General features: G+C 35.0%; 2 protein-coding genes across 4 annotated transcripts in view; both read right to left on the reverse strand.

Moving 5' to 3' along the window:
* The window catches only part of LOC109069759 (CUGBP Elav-like family member 3), a 51,213-nt gene extending 38,392 nt beyond the window's left edge, over nt 1–12,821 (reverse strand). For all 3 annotated transcript variants that reach the window (XM_042776388.1, XM_042776390.1, XM_042776389.1), the window contains exon 1: nt 12,424–12,821. In XM_042776388.1, the coding sequence (XP_042632322.1) occupies nt 12,424–12,616 (193 nt within the window). In that variant the 5' untranslated portion in view covers nt 12,617–12,821. The remainder of the gene's footprint in view (nt 1–12,423) is intronic.
* Nucleotides 12,822–14,523: 1,702 nt separating this feature from the next.
* LOC109049399 (circadian-associated transcriptional repressor-like) lies at nt 14,524–19,860 on the reverse strand. The gene is made up of 6 exons (XM_042776416.1): nt 19,630–19,860; nt 17,332–17,672; nt 16,453–16,528; nt 15,804–15,882; nt 15,533–15,692; nt 14,524–15,284 (listed from the first exon to the last, which is right to left on the reverse strand). Exons 2-6 carry the CDS (start codon nt 17,668–17,670, stop codon nt 14,820–14,822), a joined length of 1,119 nt encoding a protein of 372 aa, XP_042632350.1. The 5' UTR covers nt 17,671–17,672; nt 19,630–19,860; the 3' UTR covers nt 14,524–14,819.
* Between the last annotated feature and the right edge of the window lie 431 nt (nt 19,861–20,291).

The raw sequence follows: 20,291 nt of genomic DNA on the forward strand, positions 1-20,291 counted from the left end.
GAGTCTGGATCGCTGAATTGCCCAGCTCCCCATCAATGATCTAGCACACCCTCAGCACCTGCGTTCAAAATTCTCTGGCGCCGCCCCTGGGTGTCATATAATGCGATTTCATGTTTTCCTTTGAGTGTTAAAAGCTGATTGTGCATACAGAAGATCCGTAAAGTCACAAAGATTAAAGTCTCAAACACAAAGAGATATTCTTTGTAAAAGTGAACGCTCAGACACGCCTAATTTAAACAGGCCCCCAGCCAAACTACTTTGTTCTGCCTTCCAAAAGAGGATGCAACTAGAAATCAGTGGTTAAGTTTTATTTACAACCTAAATATTCGAGTGTGTGCAGCGCATTTTATCAAGGAAAGTTTCCTGAGCCTGGTAAGGGGCTAACATTTCCGTCACACGCTTGAGGAATTCAGCCAATCATAACGCACTGGATAGCTGGCCAATCAGGGAACACCGCGCTTTTCAGAACAATAAGCTTTGTAAAAATCGATGTGTTTCAGAAAGGCAGGGCATAGAGGAGCAACAATAATGTACAGTATGTGGAAAATAATGTGTTTTTAAGCCTTAAACTGCGTAAACACATTGCATTACACCAAATACACAAAATAATGTTGTTGTTTTTTTAGCAACGTCATATGACCCTTTTAAAACTATGATTTTCTTATAATACATTTTCAACTGTGCAAAATAATTTTTTACACAAGTTACAGCTGTAATTTTATTCCAAATAAGTTTAAAATGTGACTTCTATCGCCATCATTTCCACTAAATATGGTAATAAAAAGCAATACATGATTAGAAATGCATTAGAAATTCCATCTGTTGATTAAGAAAAAATGGTATCCAAAAGTGCCTAAAGACAAAGAAACACAATACACAACTCACTGCCACGATCCTCCTCAGTAGAGTTTAGACAATCACAACAATAGTAACATTAACGATACTAATCTAGACAATGAGATTAAAGCACTTTCCTTAGAAGACATTCAATCTTCTAATTCCACAAGACAAATTTCTGCAAGCACTCCATCTGTAATGTTATTCTATGTAACACATTTTACATCAGCAACACTTCACCTGAAAAATTATAAATGTAAATCATAAGTGTTTAAATGTTTATAGTAGTTATAGTTCCATGTAGGGGTGTAAGGGTACACAGAAGTAGGGGTGGCACGATATCACGATCCAACACCAAAAATTCTGAGCATCAGACAATACCAATACGATACCAGCGCAGGGTTGTTTTTTTTTTTTAAATCAGTGTAGAATTTCTATACCTCAGTGTGTGTTGACCTGATCATCACTCTTTTGTGTGTTACACACAATCTACTAAATATAAACAACTTCAATATAAAATAAATAAATAAATGAAATATGAATAATTTTATAAAATCTAAACATTTAGAAAAAAAACATTATTTAGTGGGAAAAAAAATCTAAGTAAACAGGGTGTAATCTGGTAAAATGTTACACATCGCTCTTTGTATTGTTGTAAAATACATTCATGAAAAACAAGTAAATATATTTATATATAAATATATGCAACATATGATAGTTAACACAGAACAAAAAAGGCTATTAATAATCTTTCATTGCACAAATGTATTATAACATAATAGGCTCCAATACAGAGTGGAATAAAGTGCTTCTGTGAATCCCGTGTGCAGAATGATGCACTTGAAGCAACACAGAGTCACAGCGTTCCATATAGAAAAGTTCAAAGCACAAAGGGGAGAGATATTGATATTGGTGTATTATATCTGTGTGATAGTCTCTTCTTTTATCCGTTTTAAATTTCAGTTACTGTGTGCATGAAAAACAATTCATAGTGCTCTCTACTGCAGTGTTGTGTTCAAACAGACCCCTGGTAGAAAGAAACATGGTTTAGAAACAACTCCAGTAAACTCCAGTAAGATAAAGTCCTTTTATGCAAAATCTTTGATCATTATCTACAGGACATGTACTGTATAATAACAGGAACATTGAATCATCATGGAGAGAGTTTAATCGTCTTGACTGTCACAACCGAAAGCGACATGCTGTTTGAACGCTGAATGGAGGATGACCGACAGCCGCAGCGGAGAGAAGAGTTTACGCAAACTTTACTTTAATATTTGTACCTCACATTATATGGAACAGCTTCAGAACACTTCTGTATATAGCGCACTAAAAATTTACAGTGCTTTATAAAGTGTCTGTGCCTATGTCCCAATGTTCATACTATCCATCCTAGATAGTATCTGACATTAAAATAAGTGTGTCCCAAAGCATAATATGTTGAAAAGAGTATGCCAAAAGTCCCGGGTTGTCTACTATTTTAGGTAGATTTTTGAAGTGTGGAAGTTCACACTCTGATGGCTAATATTACCCACAATCCATTGTGCATTGACGAATGATTCGGTTCAGAACAACAAACACGAATAAAAAAAATGATAAAAACAAACTACAAACATGGCAGATGTGCACAACCTATGGTTAAGTAGATAGGTTTAGATAAAAGGGTTTGAGTTACTAATAATTAACATTTAACCTGTTCAAAATATTTATTTAATGTTATCTGTGTTAGGATATTTCATCTACAACAACAATGTGAACTTTTATAAACATCCATTTGGCCATTAACTTTTACATACATCATGTAGAAAATATGAGCAGAGTTCTATGAATAAAGACCCACGGCTGGCAAATCAGTGTGCTACTTCTTTTCTCTCCAATACAGTAGGAAGTTAGCCTAAATGAAATTAAATGTGGAGGATGTTAACTGTGACAAGATGATTGACAGGCCAGTTTACAGTGACAGGATGCGTGTAATTATGCAACAATTTTAAATTCTAAGAACACAAACTAGCGTGTGATGTGATAGCAGATTGTCATTTGTGAACATCTCGCTTATCTTGTGGTCACTGCAAACCCTGCAGAATGCTGACAACACTAAATAACATCCTGACCAATAAAATGGCACAGGAATGAGTACTAAAACTCAGAAATGAGTTAGCATTTTTGAACTTCTGGTTCCATCATCCCAAAGTGTTTATTTTGAATGGATTTTTGGTTAAACGACTGAATTAAGGTCTGTGGTGAACACAAGAGCTAGATTTTTTCACGTTTCATTCTATGACTTAAAATACACCAGTAATGGCCTACTTTTAAAGGCAGTTACTGACAAGTTGCACATTGGGACTACAGATTTTGTCAGGGATATCCAAGATCCATGTAGGCAGTAGTCTGCTTTTAAAGCCTCACTGTGTTTATAGTATACTCACGCTCTTGCAAACTATACTAACTCAAACTTTCCAACTTCTGCAATCATCCAAAGTAGGGTAAACATACCTATTAAGCTCACCAAATCTACATTGAGACATTTTAGTGCACAAGACATTGGTTTCAGTACAAAAAGTTATATTAAAATAAAATATTAATCTCTCACATGAAAATATTTAATTTTATTTTAAAATTAGTATTTCAATTAAGATATACATCATTAAATTCAAAAAGTCTAACTGTGGTTAATGGGTACATTTTTGTACCCTTTAAGCATACCCCTGTTCCCATTAAGCTAACATCATGTTTTATTACAAAATCTTGTTTATTTTAAGGGAAATTTTTTAAGAACAATTGTAAAAATAGATATTTTTGAAGGTACAAAAACAGAACACTAAAATCAAGCAACAAGGCTTTCAAGTTGATCAGTTATATATTCATAGTGAAGAGTCATTTAAGCACATTTTTCAAAATCTATAGCCACGTTCAGCAAAGTAACACAAATTCAAAAATCTAATAAAAGATTTAATTCACTGGGATGAACACAGAAACTAGCTTCATTATGTATATATTAAATGGATGTCAGCTTCTCTATAGTCTCTCAAGCCTGAAATACACTACAGGATTTTTGCCACGATTTTCCACAGATTTACAGTCTGGAGAAGTTGAGGCTAGCTGCCAAAGGTCAGAGCCAGTGTGTAGATTTGAGTTGACAGAATCCATAGAAAATCGATTAACTTAACTTAACATGACAAGCATCAGTTAATATTTAAAGTCTGTTTAGGAAGTATTTACATAGATGTTCAATGTGGAAGAGCTTAAAGAGAGCACACTGAGCTTAATTGGAGCAGTAACATTTTTTTATAAATTTTATGTAATATTTATTAAAATTAGGGATGTCAAATTTCGATTATTTCCATGATCGATCGTCGTTTAAATTAACGATCAATTAATCGTTTAATCGTTAACCATAATGCTGCAAAATGCGTCTATTGCAGGCACGCAGTCACCGGCATGACAGGATGTGCAAAAGCCACACGCACACACAAAACGCTTTCTCGCTTGAATTTAAGGGGTTTAAGTCTGAATAAAATGCTAGTAGCAGGATTCTAAAATGAATAGATGTGATTATGATGATTTCATAAAATGAAAAGAGCGCGCAATACTTTTGAGGTAATTTTACTTTGTTGACCGTTTCCAATCCCGCACGGATGACGGAATCCCGCTGAACGCGCCTCTTTAAATGGTTTTGTGGTGCTCGTTGTTGTATTTTAAAACACAATTGCAATGTTTTCAACTAACATTATGGCATTTAAAATAAAATTATCCCAACCGTAACTGTGGCGCGCGTGTGACTGCGCTGCGCATTAAGTGAACTGCTTACATCGGCGCTGCTGCAGCAAAACACTGTTACTCACATTAATTTGATCCTGCTGGATTCTGTCCTAGAAAATGTCAGATTTTAGCGTTCCGGTAGGCATATTTTTTTTTAAAAACCCGGCATACAGTGCATCAGATCGTGCGTGCAGACGATGGACGAGCGAGCGCGGTTCTGGCTAAATTTATTTGGAGGTTATTGCTCATGTCTCATTCGGCATAAATCAAAATGTTTCCATATTCGCAATGCATTTGAATGTTAAACTATTATTTATAATGTAAACTAGGCTTGTACTTTACATGCATTCGCATATAGACGGAAAAGATAATCCTCTTCACGTGAGCACAAACGTCCTTGGCATAACAGCAGATTAGACTGGTACGGTCTATTTAAACTGACTGGTGTAACCTTTTAAATCTTTAGTTGACTATTTTTATTTTGATAATGAACAGACTGCGATGTGAGTTTAAATCGCTAGAATATACGTGTGCAGCAGGCTCCGGCGCGATCGAAACAGCTGAGACATAAAAAAATAAAAATACAAATAAAAATAAAAATAAAAAAACCTTTTCCGCAAAAGTGTTTGCTTTCATTTGTGCACACTCACAATAAAAACAGAAGATTTGTGCTCTTGTAAAATAAAGCAAACAAACAGAATGCGTTGTCATCCTTTTTTTTCTTTCCGTGAACTTGTGGAGCGCAGCCACACTTCTGTTTTAAATCCGTTATCTTAATTATTGAAGTCAGATATATTTCGCATATTTAAATAAAAAAAAAAAACATCAAGAAAACAAATTGTTATTTTTATTTTGGGCCAATTACATTTTTCTTAAAGCATCCCATTTTGTCCCAGGGCTCGAGAGCCTGTGCCTAGTTAGGTCAATGCAGAAACTTGTGAGCGATGCTCGGCGTCACCGTAGTGACATCACTGAATGCGCGTGGGAAAACGTATCGTGTCTGTCACAGCGCCTATTAATCGCTGTTTTGAATCCAGCAATTATTTATTTACAAATTATAAGCTCTGATTATGACAAGTGTGGTATAAAAGCTTTGTTTATTAGAGGAATAATAGGAAAATGTTAGATCGCGAGCATGCCTCTGGATGCGCTCGAGCCATAGTCTTCATTTACGCGGCTTTGTTCTGGTTTGCCGGTTGGTCACGAATTTCCACAAATTCAATAATATATAGTCATTGTTTCTTTTCCTAAATCTTCACAGTGTAACCCTCTAATTTCGCAGGTTTATTTTATTATCTTTCACTTTTAATCACTGTTTTCGCATCTCTGTGGTAAACATGGGAAAGGAAATGAAAGATTTCATGAATTAAGAATTCGTTCGATTTATTAATTTGCTCCCTTATTTCACTTAAATCATGGGTTATTTAGGGAACAAAATTAATGAAACATGGACAATTGCCACAAATTAATAAGTCGTAGGAACGAATTAACAAGTTGTAGGAATGAATAACGTTACTCCCTGTCCTGTCACTGTGTCCCGCAGCCCTGCAAAGCGCACGATATGAAACAGTTATCTGATGAAATGACTTAGTTACTACATTTCTATTGTTTTTTTATGTTGAAGAACTTTTATGTTGTTTCTATTTTAATGTACTTTAAAGTTTAAATCACATTAAAAGCTTATTTTTTACATTGTGAATGAATGATGATGTTTTTACTGCTACCGTCACCGTCACTCACAGCCGCTCGCACGTGTTCTGCGCATGAGCCGCACGCAGCTCAACATTAAATCGGTTAACCGACCATCGACAGCCTTAATCGATTGCATCTCTTATCGACAATTAATCGATCATCGATTAATCGTTGACATCCCTAATTAAAATGACAGGATTTTGCTAAATAAATAGTCTCATGTATTAGGTTCATACATATTTTAATATGAACAACTATTATTAACTATATCTATGAAATGATACTTTTTCTTACTGATGTCACACTGAAGCTGTGTAATTTTTATAGTAGTGCACCCTTTAAGCTCACCTTACAATTATATGAAATCTTTAAAAATTACACCACTGTAAAACGACAGATCACCAATAAACTGTCAATTTATAATATTATGGATGTTAAAGTACAAGCAAGTAATGCCTGTTAAGGAATATGTTAGAATAGCACACAATCTTATACAGCTAGTCAGCTAATTGTGTTCTGTAGCATGTAGCATCTATGTTGCTAAAACTATCTTTTGGATCTAATGTAATTATTTCCCACATCCCAGTTCTTGGTTTTAATACGCAAAAGTCTGAACATTAATCTCTTAATTTTACAATAAGTAGTGAAACTTACCCAAAATAAAGGCTTAAATATCTAAAAAATGCACATTTCAGGGGCTCCTCTTTTGTTGAAAGTATTTAGACAGCTTTCAAAATGGCTGCCAGACAGTGTGAACATATGGAGACGCATATCTCAGTGTGCAATTATCTGATTGACTTGAAATTATAGGAGGTATATAGTAACAAACATATCAATTGGTTAAGACATCTAATTTTTTCTTTTTATAATCTGAGCTAAAAAATGGAAGTATGCTTAATGGGTACGTTTACCCTAAAAGGAGTAAAAAAGCATATTGGCTTTTTGTCAAGAGAACCAGGGTGATGCCAACTTCCAGTTTGGCCTACAAAATTATGTCATGCATGCTGCACTCTATCAATGACTTACTCTGTCAAACTTGCCTTTTACTAAGAATAAATAACATTTAATCCGAAAGTCAAAGAAACAAGCCGCGTGCTTTAGGAACTAAACAATTAGTTCCTAAATTAGGAAATAATCATTAACTAATGAAACATTAGATTTGTGCTATTTCACAGAAAACCTCCATTAGTAACGCCGCTGCAAAGTAGTGAAAAATTTCTATGGAAAATTAATTGTGCAAAACAGCACGTCCCTAAAGCCTCGTACACACCAGGACGATTACCACACGCGTTTATCGCTGAGGTTTTTCGACACGTCTTTTGTGTTCATACCCAATCGATTTTCGCTGGCGATGAGCCGAGTGAATGTGCAAATTCACTTCCTGACATTAGACGGCACTTAATGAAAAACAGAAATACACTGGTACACATCGAAACTTAGCATCCTGGCCAAATGAAGCATTTAATTTGTTTTAATGGCATCTTTTTTATGACTGAAGGCAAGTATCTCTGAAACCAATACTACTGACTACTATGAAATTTAACCAATGACTACAGCCATTCAACATTATAATTTAGAGCTATTCATTTAAACATTTATTAGACTTTAAAACAACTTCTAATTTAAGTGAACTTGTGAACTAATGAGCTGATGAGTAGAATCTGGTGTGTTAAATGAGTGACAGTGCTGGGCTACTCCAGGACAGTTGTGAAAACCATTTCAGAGAGATGTTCTTAAATGTGACTCATATATAACAAATACTTACATGCATGCACAGATTTAAGGCAGCTTTAATCACCTTTTTGGTAACTTCATGACTTAACTGACGAGATTGCATTCTCATCTGACCGAAGTTTACTGTTGTTCTACTAAAGCTCCTCATCACTTGTACCTTTTCCACGTTCGTTATATAGCACCTGGCGTTGAGGTGAAGTTGGAGTGCACGTCTGAAAAGCCTCCCATTTGATTTGGACATAAAGACATTCTGCATCTAAATAAACGCAATTCTTGTCAAGAAAAAAAAAAGACAGAAGCAGCAGTTGTGAGTGGGGTGGCCAACCCTAGCTCTGCCCCTGCGTTAACTGCATTAAATATTTTTACTGAAACTGAAACAATTAACTGCGTTAATGCGCTAATTTTGACAGCACTAATACAAAGTTAATGCTTTGAAATTACAAAAATCTTATTCCTTTAAAATTAGCTAAATTTAACGTTTTTAACCATAGAAAATGTTTACCTATTGTTAAGTTATCCAACATAACAAAGGTGCTCATTGCAAAGCACAAAGACTAGAATAGTTACATTGTAATAATAACTATTTTCATTATTGATTAGCTGTTGCAGCACAAAATAAAAAATCCCTTTATAAGCATTTTTATTTTTAGAAACAAATTACGTTCAAAAAACAAGGCACTTTTATATGGATCAATAATGCCACAATAACACACTAAGCCATCTAAAGAGATCAAAACCTGTATTTAAGAAATGTTTGTGCTCTGCATACCATTCAAAATTCAATATTTATGCAATTTATCTTGATAAACATCCCTGAGCTGTACAATTACATGCTTGTCATCTATTTAGAAATAACACTTACATTTACTTTCTTTACTTACATTCCCACAGGATTTTGATTTAGTGATAGAGGTCACAAACCCGTACTCCCTTTCCTTCAAAAAGCAATCCGACATAACAACATTCTAAACTATAATCAATACTATTTTTCCCAACACATTTTTGTAGTTTTCTCTTATTATTAAATTATACATACTTTTAACTACACATTGTCCTAAGAAGAAACAGTCAGTATTAGACTGTTAAAAATGGTTCAGAACAATCACTCCAGTTCAACTCTCAATTCATTTTGACTGATTAATCAAGTGTGTTTCCCATCTATACAAAATGACAAAATGGTACAAAATACAAGCATTTATTAATAAAATAATAATTTTACACTTTGAACAGCTAATAGCACCATGTTATATTTTTGCAGATTTTCTCTGACAACATATTCAAGAACATAATTATTTCACAAAAGTCTGTTCTGTCACTTACAAAAGCAACATACATGCCAAAAATGCCATTTTCAGAAGTTTCAAAAATAAGATACAAGCTTCAGATATAAGTCTGTTTTGTTTTGTTTTTTGCTGGCCCCTGAGCATTCTACCTTAATGAAACTAAGCATTTTTGCTCAGAATGACTTGTTTTCCATATGTACAATTATTTGAAAAGTTTGGATAATGCACTTTAAAGAAATAAGAAAATTACTGTTATTTTTAAAAAATCGCCATGGCAACACTGTTCAAGATATTGAACAGTGAGGATGCGCTGATCCGATACTCATATCGGGTATCGGCTCCGATACTGCCATTTTTCTCGGATTTCTCAGTCAGAGAAGGCTGATCCAAATCAGAGGTTTTTTTGTTTGTTTTTTGATTGGTTGTGTGTGTGTGGGGGGGGGGGGGGGGGGGGGATTTTACAAATTAGCGTTAAATGATTGAATGGACAACAACAAAATGGTACAACTACAAACTCACTTATATTAAACATAGAACTTTTTTTACCAAACCGAATAAAAATACACCATTCTATAGGCCTTATATAAAGACATACTGTACACCTTGATAAATAAAATAAAATAAATTAATTACACAAAGTTTAAACAAAGTAAAAATCAGCTTAATAAATAACCAAATAAATAAGAAACAAATGTAAAATATAATAATAACAATAATAATAATTTTTAAAGTACAAAATCATGCGACTGTCGTTCGGCAGGCTGCACTGAGCAGGCGCCTAACTGAACTAAATTATTTTTATTACTAAAAAAATATTAAAAAGACAGTGGCGGGCGGTGCCACAGTGGGAAAGTAATGCAACTAGTGTTTTAACTTGGAAACATGGAAAAAGAAAAAAGTTTCCATAAAAAAATGTAAGCAGAAATGCTTCTTGAGCATCAAATCACTGTATTTTGGATCAATAAATGCAGACTTTTCAAACACTTTTTTTTTAAATCATACCGGCCTCAAATTTTGGAAAAGAAGTGCATTCTTGCATATTAGGAAATAAAACCCACTAATACAGATTTCATAATTCTTAACTTAAGATAGAAACAAATAATTTATGAATAGTAAACACAGTTGACTATAATATTGTTTTATATGGGGGGGGGGGTGCAATAAATAGTCAAGATAAAGTCAGATAAAACACTGCATGCAGCTTTATGTTTTTATGTTTATTGAAACAGCAGGGAAATTTAAGGCTACTTCTCAAAAGGCAATGCATGTCCAAAAAAACTCCAGCCAAAGATGCACAGTTCCAATTAACAGACTTCCCTAAATATGAACTATGACATATTTAAGGGATAAAGTCCAATGCACACAACAGTCCTTCAACGCCTCTCGTATTTTAAAAATATAGCATTCATGTTCCTGACACAAATTCTCATCCTAAAGCCTCTTGAAAATCCAAAATATTATGCAACTGGCACTCCTAATAGCTAAAGATTCACATCAACTGTTCAGACTAAACCTCACATGTCAGGATATACTTGCAGAAAACACAGCAAATCATGATGGTAACGTTCTGGAGCATGATGTGCACAATCAGGATAAAACAGTACTTTTTCACTTCCCCGCGAAAGATACAATGGCTGTGTTTTAAATAAAGAGTCTAGTGCCTAAGATGCCCAAAACTGCAGCTGACTTGAAACAAACTTATAGCCAAATTTGCATCAAGGATATTTTTGCATAAAGGGTTAAGTGCATCAAAATGGTTATCAATATAGCAGTTAGATTAAGGATGACGTCATTATGCACATCAGACTGAAGAAAGCAAAATCTGCTAACTTTATGCATTTTCACTTTGCGGATAACAGAACAGTGCAAATACTGGATGGTAACTTGGCTTATGAAAACACAGCTCATGCTGACTCTGAAGTGCTAGTTACACCCAAAAATGTTGCTGATTCACAACATGCCTATGACACCCAAAATGTAGCTCACCCAAATGTGCCATTCTGACACCAAACTTAAATCCTAAAAACCCCTTTACTGCCCAAAAATGCGCCTGACACCGAAAATAGAGCTGACCCCAAATGCCCCATTCAGCCTCAAAATGCTGCTGACCCCAAAAAGCCTTTTATCATTTTGCACTAAAATTGCCAAACACTTGTTTATTGCTCAAAAACTTGGAAGATCAAAACATGCCTATGACACGCAGAATGTAGCTGACCCCAAACACCCTATTCTGTCCAAAAGTGCTGCTGACACCAAACACATCCATTTAGCCCCAAAATGCTTCTGATGCCAAACACCGTTCACTGCCCAAAAATGCTGTTGATCAAAATGTGCCTGTGATACCCAAAATGCAGCAGACTCCAAACGCCTCAATCTTCCCCAAAATGCTGCTCACCCCAAAAACGTTGCTCATTCGAAACATGCCTATAACACCCAAAAAGTAGTTGATACAAAGACCCTTCTGTCCCAAAATGCTGCTGACACCAGAAACACAAACACTTCTGATTGGAAATGTGCATGTGACACCAAAATGTACCCAAATTCTGCTCCAAAAACTGCTGACAAAAAAAAAATACCCCTAGTTACCACAAAAAATACTGCTCACTGTAAGCGCCTCTATCCTTCCTAAAGTTGCTACTGTACTCAAACACCCATATTTAGCTAAAAAAAAAAAAAAAAAAAAAGCTTCTCACCCTAAATGCCCCATTCTGCCAAAAAAATGCTGCTCTCCTCATACACCCCTTTACTAACGTTACCCCAAATCATTACTGACTCGAATCGTGCCTAAGATGCAGCTGACCCAGAAGAACTCCCCCGTTTGGCCCACAATGGCTCTAAATGCTGTCTAGGAAGGCAGCTCACTAGCTTTTGAAACACGTCCTATGTCTTCTTGACCTGATAGGAACAGATTAGCAGTTTGCTAGCTAACTAGCAACAACAGTTCTTTAGTAAAAAAAAAAACAACAACTAGCCAGTCACATTAACTTTCGTGGCGCTTATTCACACAAATATGTCCCAAGTCCACTTAGGGACCTCAAGTGACGCAAATTTGAGCCTGTAAACAGGTGTTGTATCACATCTGAACTCAGATTAGCCGGCTAACGTGCTAAATACTCACATTTGCGCAGCCACCTCATCCAGTACCGCACGACCAGGCTGTGATATTTCTTGTTCTCGATGCACCAGGCGGATAGTCCCTGTATGGATTCCATGGTGTTGGATACGGTCTGAAAGCGACGGTCCAAAGTGGACTCCAAGCGCGGCGACGAGCCATTGTTGCGGCCGCTAACACCTGCGCTTCCAGCCGCCATTTTTCCCAGATCTTCTGGTCGCGGTGCTGCCCCTTACAGGCTCACGTGTGGATACTGCAACATCATGGGACACTGACACTGATCCTCCATTATTCCCAACGTTACAGTAACAATTAGACATGTACAGTTGAAGGTCGTATTCTTCTTTTCTACTCATTCACAGTCTCTGGTCTGAAATCACGTTAAGGAGAACGTGTTATACAACGCAACATATACAGAAGTAGAAACTGGTGCAATTCCTTAAAATATGAGTATTTCATATTGCTCAAATATGAAACATGCACACATCCAGCAGGGGTCAGTCATGGAAAGAGAGGACAAGTGAGAAAAGCAAACTTTCAACCCTTTCTACTGACGAAGACATTACAGATATCACCAACACTTTCATTCATTTAATAAGATAATACAAACAACCTATGTATTTCCCCTGAATAATATATGTAGAATATATGATAAAGATTCTTTTGGAGAGTTTAAATAAACATGTAGGCATATTAAAATAGAAAAGTTATTTTAAATTGTATATTACGCAATATTACTGTTTTTAATATAATTGGTGAGCAATGTAAACCTGACTTGAGCATATCTTTCAAAAACATTTTACAAATGTTACCGACCCCACATTTATGAATGCTATAGTCTATATTTAAAATATTTTTATATAATATATGGAAATATACACGCCATAATTGATGTCTAAAATAAAGAAATAGAAAATGAGAGCGCGAGGACAAATTCAAATAAGAAACTTGGAAACATTTAATGATATCAAAAAGTAGAGCATGTTAAAAAGCATTTCATTAACCTTGACAAAAACTTCGATACAAGAACAGAAATTACTTATAAGAGAAAAGGGTTTTGAATAATGAATAGAAAATAACAGTGGTACTACAATGGCTGACTTTTCTGAAACAAATAATAATAATAATAATAATAAACTTCCTCAAAATGCTATCACGTGAAGCGGTTAAGTGCCATTAAATATTAGTCTCACAATACAGCTTCATGTTCACGTTTCCCTTATAGTACAATCTTCATTGTAATTCCAACAACGTATTTTTCACACGATACTTGTACAGCTGCACAAAGACGTGACTACATGCATCTCAGTCAACATAGCCAAAAAGTTCTTCTCATTCTTAATGAAGCGACTACCAAATACTGAATCTATAATGTCAGAATCTATTCTACAAATAACTAAATAAAAGTCTCATCTTCCTCAGGGTGACCTTTACAGTGTGTGACACGCCACATATTCATCATTAACCTAAACATGTTAGTTTTAGAGAATGGTTAATAGTCACAATGCTCAGATTCACAAATTCTAAATAGACAAAAACGGTGTGTTAAAGGAAACAATTGCTCAATTTCCTATAACAAAAATGTAGCTCTCCAAGAAAAAAAAAAGAAATAGAGAAGCAGAACAACATAAATGTTGTTTTTGGCAAGAACATTTTCAATAAATGAATGTTTACTCTCCAGATTATAGATTAACACTTCACGACACGCCCCATCTGTTGTTCCTGGGATTATTCTTTCAGTCTCTTAATAAATATGAAACACTAAACTATGATAATGGACCATTGCCCACTTGTACTGACACTTTAAGGCTGCTTTAGTGAATTCAGTTTCTTCAAGTAATAATGCAATAAATAAAACTGCCTCTAAAATATCCTCCCGTATAATGCATTTCTATTTCATGCAATGCTCAAAGTGGTTTTCAATTCAAGTCAAAGAACATTAATGTAGATTGCAATAGCAGTCATGCTTCTGGACGTTTTACCAAACCATTTTTCTGCTGCTATCTGGCTTCCTGGTTTTATGTTCATAAAGCTGCAGATATTGTTTTATATTTGTTTATTTATACATCAGATGATGTTTTATAATATATATATATATATATATATATATATATATATATATATATATATATATAGTCTGTGTTATCATGGAAAGTGGAGCAATATGGCTCTAGCATGTATTTGAAGACATTTCTTTCTTCAACCTATAACCGTATAAACACAAATCTTGTGTCACATTGTACACATGATCATTTCTGTGCTGTACAGATATGTGGCAGAATGCAAAATTAACAAAACTACATAAACGAAACATTGTGGAAAAAACAATGAATTCTCAGTATCAACAGGCTGGAGAAATGGTTAAGTCAATCATTCTTTTAAACATGAGAAACTTCCAAATGTTATGTGTTTAACATCTCTGTGCAACTATTAACCTGTTTTTTTGGCCCTTCTCCTTTTACAGATTCACCCACATCTTTCCCACTCATCATCATGTCCACTGGTGAGGCGGAAGTAGGAGTAGTGGAGGACACAGAACAGTCCTGCATGCCCAAGCTGCTGCCGTCTGTGGCTGACAATGGTATTACAAGCGGAGGAGGTCTTCCTGCTGCACTCGTAGGGGTTTCATTTAAGGAGTTTGTCTTTTGCCTGACTAGAAGTTTGCTGTTTTCAATGAGTTTGGTTTCAGATGTCACATTATTTTGATTTGTACAGATCATACTGTCTTCAGGTTCACTAGATGTGGTATCTGAGCTGCTGAGCCATGATCTGCTATCGCTGGGGCTCAGTCCTCGATCGTCCTCTTGAATGCGTTTACTGCTTGAAGAACCTTGCGAGTCAGAATCTGACCAACTTAATCTGCGTTTCTGAACAAACCAATGATGCAGTTTAGAACATATACGTCTTTTATGTTAACGAAAGACAGACAATAAACCATTTGAGATTGTTGTAGACTGTAAGAGACACTCATTTGCACCCACTGACCAATATAATGGTCATAGAAAACATTTAAAAACATAATGTTCTATAATGACTAATGAATCTGAAGTCTCAAACATTCACAGAAAATATCTTACTTCCACGTGGAAGAATGAGGTGGATATCAGCCCCTTACCTTCACAGGAATATGTAACTGGTCCTGATTCCAGCGTGGAGGCAGGTTAGCCATAAGACTGTGGAGTGAAGGGGCGTCATCCCGATGCTGAGGCCTCACCTGAGGGAACCAAACCTTTAACATCATCTCCAGCTGCAGAAGAGTGCCCATATACTTCTCCCTACAGAGGAATAGCAGAAAAATATGATTTATTAAAATGGCATTATATCTATTGGATACAATACTGAGAAATGTATCAATGGTGAAAGTTTAATAGAATAAAATTAAATACCCAAGGTTCGGTTTTTGTAGAACACCCACAATCCTTCGCAGTCTATCCATGGCAACACTCTGTTGAAATGTGCTCAAACCTGTAGAAAAGAAACAAATTAATAATTTTAAAAAAATATATATAAAAAATAAAATGAAAATACAATTATATTTAATGGGTGGAAGCTACTAACTACTAAGTTTGGGGTCAAAATTTTTTTTTTCTTTAAATTTTTTAAAGAAGTTTTATGATCACCAAAACATTTATTTGAAATATATATTTCACCAAATTTTATATATATATAATATATATATATATATATATATATATATATATATATATATATATATATATATATATATATATATATATATATATATAATTTTTACATAACTCCAGGCTTCAGTGTAACAAATTTTTTATTATTATTATTTTTTATTATTATTTATTTATTACTATCACAGCTGTGCTGCTTAAAATTTAGGTGGAAACAGTGATATATTTCTTCAGCATTCTATGATGAATAGAAAGTTCAAAACAGTAGTCTTTCTTTAAAATGGAAATCTTTTGTGACATTATAAATGTCTTTAATGACACTTTTGAACAATCCAGTATATTCTTCCTGAATAAAAATCTTGCAGACCCTACTTTTGAAAGGTTGGTGCATTACCTTTATCATATCGACCTGTTTTCAGCCCCTTCAACAGCTCCAACAGGGGTCTGATGTACCCATGCAGCTCTGCACACTGTAAGAGAAATGTTTTAAATGTACAGAGGCACAGCATATCATATCAAAATACAGAGGCACAACAGATTTATAAACTGCAAAACTCAGAGGCTTGAGCAATTTTAAAAGAAACATAAGGAATCACACTTTCCCTGATTGTTTTAATAAAACCTAGATAAAAATAGAACCTAATGAAAGCTCACTGTAACTTTTTTAGAACTTTTATCAGAAACAAGCTGCAGAACTGACTCATTCTGAATTTCCAAAGCTTAGTGACATTAAAAAAAAGCGTGCAGATCAACACGTCAACATGACCACCCACAGTTGTACATCAATGATACCCTCTAGGTTGTCTCATGCTGAGACAAGCAGCTGGCATTTATTTTTAACAAGGTTCTTTGTCAGATCGTTTGTTCATCACATTTCATCAAGCATTGTTTTACATCTGTCACAATGGGGTGCAAAGTTTATAGATAGGCCACTTCAAGCTATATTTGACATGACAGCAACTCACAAGCCAGTGTCTGAAAGAACGTGCTCAGTAATAGTGTCCATTTCACATTTCACATATGAAAGTGTGCTTAAAGGTACAGCACCAAAAAACAAAACATTTACAGAGAAATGGTCATGAATAACTACTTGACTAAAATTATAAGCGGCAATAAATTATCTCAGCATAAAAATAAAATAATGAGTATATGATGACCTCTTCCTTGTTTGTGTTGGTACGACTTTTGTGTTTAAAAAATAAATAAATAAATAAATAAATAAATAAATAACACCAATACATTTTAAACAGGGTGAAGAGATTTTCAGACTCACTTTTCGTGCAAACCTTAGGTCCCCCTCTGTGGGAATCCTTTCAACTGATGTTGAGGTCTGACCGGTGTAGGCTGGAGATGTTGAGGAACATCCAGTTTGAACATTTTCAGATCTACCACTCCTCTGGTTCACAAAGGTGAGAGGCGATTTTGAATTATGAGAGCTCCCATTGGCCAAGGAGCATGGCTTTGGACCAGACACAACTCCTGCAGCCTCACTCTCAGAGGAGAAGACCTCCGATTCATCCTCCGTCTGGTCACTCTCGCTGTAGGGGAGACTTGGGGTCAAGGAGAGGGAATCTTGCACTTGCCATTTGGAAGGACTCCCCGGTGACAGCATCACTGAAATGTGAGAAAACGGATAAATGTGAGGTGGCAGACTGTTTAAAGCTGAGGAGCGATGGGCTGAAATGAACTGAACTGATCGTAGCGAGTGATTTCTCTCAAGGGAATGTGGCAGTTGAAAAGTATGAAGATGAAGATACACGAAATACATCTGAGAGAATGTAAACAATAAAGTGAAACAATGGGGGAAGGAGCCAGTTGACGGAACGGTCACTGGGATCGTCTTGCAAATCCTTGTTAAAATTGCAAGAATGACTTGGAAGTCCTTCTTGCAATTTTAACAGCTACAATAGTTTAAAAATTAAAAACAAGTCATGTTTTTTCACTCTATGTTATTATTTTTCAGCAAAAGAGTGTTTGAATTATATTTTTTCCCCATAAATAAAATGCCTAATTAATTATTATTTTTTTAATTATTTGTTGAAACTTATTTTTTTGGTAAAGAAAATTAAACATTAAATTCATATATAAACATTCATTGAAAAGAAGTCTCTTATGCTCACAAAGGGCACATTACCTTGCTCAAAATACTGTAAAAACTGTAATACTGTGAAATATTATAATTTAAAATATCAAAGCTGAAATTTCAGCAGCAATTACTCCAGTCTTCAGCATCACATGATCCTTCTGAAATCAATGTAATATGTTGATTTGTTGATGTTGAAAACATTCTTAATGTTCTTGTAGAAGCATTTTTCCACAAGGGAAACATCCCTTTACAACAATTTTATCCTGATACATTTTTCAGGACCCTTTGATGAATGTAAAATTCATCATTTAGCTGAAATAGAAATATTATATATGTCCTGCTAATATTATATAGGCCTAAATGTGTGTGTGGTTATATATATATATATATATATACACAGACAAATATTTAGGCCTATATAATATTAGCAGGACATGTGCAAAGCTGACTTTGTACTGGCTTTTCTGGACTGCAGAAAATCCCTTATTGTTGAGGTCTCCTAACAGAGAGATATGTAATAGAAATATGTATAGAAACTTCTCTTTTCTTTAAGTCAACAAACAAGAGAGGTGCAAGCACCAAAAAAACAACTGGGAAGGCAAAGCATGGATTAAAAAAAGAGATAAAAGGAACACAGGATACATTCCAAAACTGAAAGAGAAATCACAGAGATATCATAAAAAAAAAAAAAAAATCACACGTTCCATGAAGAACAACAGACTGTTCCTTTGACTAGGTGAAAGGCCACAAAACCACATATGGGCTGTGTCTCAAGAAACACTGCTACCCACAGGAGTTTTGAAAAGCACATGAATGTAATATAATATGAGCGTGTCTATAATGTTGTTTGGATTGACAGATGAAGAAAACCCTCTCAAGGGCATGTCCCTCATAAAAATAAGCAGGTAGGAGGTGCCATTAAGACAAATTACCAAATGGACTATTTGGTAGTTAAACAAAAAAAGAAAAAAAAAGGAAAAGGAAAGAAAATCGTCTGATAAATGAACAAATGCAAATATAAAACATTTAAAGAGCACTATTATTTTATCTTGTATTCACTAAGGTTTTGGTCCATGTGGGCTGTGCTGCATAATCATCTATAAATTTAATCATATCAGCTGTTAAACCAATAAACAGTAATGAATATTCTTTAAATAAAACTGAAAAACAACTAAAATGCAATAATAAAAAACCTTAATCACGTGGAAAAAAACAGCTGAAATAAAAAACAAAGCGATAATGATTACCTCCACACATTGACTAGTATCAGATTGTAATAACTTAATTCCCTACATTGTAAATCAATTTTACTCGCAATTTTGAAATCAAGGGGATGCTATTTAATAGCAGACTGCAAAAAAAACAAAGGGATCATTCAGCTCCACATGACGTTAACATACATCAAGCGCGATGATCAACACGTGAAGCATTTCTGGAGTATAACAGATATTTTTAACCATTTTTAAATATAAAACATGCCCTTACCTTAATGGTGGTTCGTTTCTGGGTCGGTACCACAACAACCTGGTGTCCAGCGCCACTGACACGACCAACACAATGTAGTTTCATACACTTTATTGCTTAATTAAGACTGTGTTCCGACGTTTTGGTCGTTCGCACTATTGTCCTGAGAGAATGTTTGGACTTCTCTCCGCTTCCCTTCTCCTCTAACGTCACTTTACAGCAAGGGACAACATGTGAGTTTCTACACGTGCTGGATAAAAGCCATCGCAGACTGCGCTCCCATTGGCTGACAGATGAGAATCCAGTGGCTGATTGGACGGAAAGTAGATCCAATCCCGGAGAACTTGAGCCGTGATTGGTCGGTTTCATCTATTTGTACACCCCCATCTTTGCACGTGGCACTCGTGTGTAGAGACAGATACTACACACTGGAACACATTTTACAGAATCAGATGGTACTTGCTGTTCCACATTAGGTAGAGTTTGATTGGAACATAATACATTTATTTTCAGTGCTATATTTTTGATGAGAATCAAATTATTTTAGAAGTTACCACAGTAACAGTATGCTGTACTGTCATAATTTATCAATTTATTGTAAACTAGCGTATCAACAATGTATTAAAGATTAGTGCATCTTTAAGAAAAATTATGTTCAGAATATGATATTGATATTTAGCCTA

Source organism: Cyprinus carpio, chromosome A19 (assembly GCF_018340385.1).
Source record: "Cyprinus carpio isolate SPL01 chromosome A19, ASM1834038v1, whole genome shotgun sequence".
NCBI lineage: Eukaryota > Metazoa > Chordata > Actinopteri > Cypriniformes > Cyprinidae > Cyprinus > Cyprinus carpio.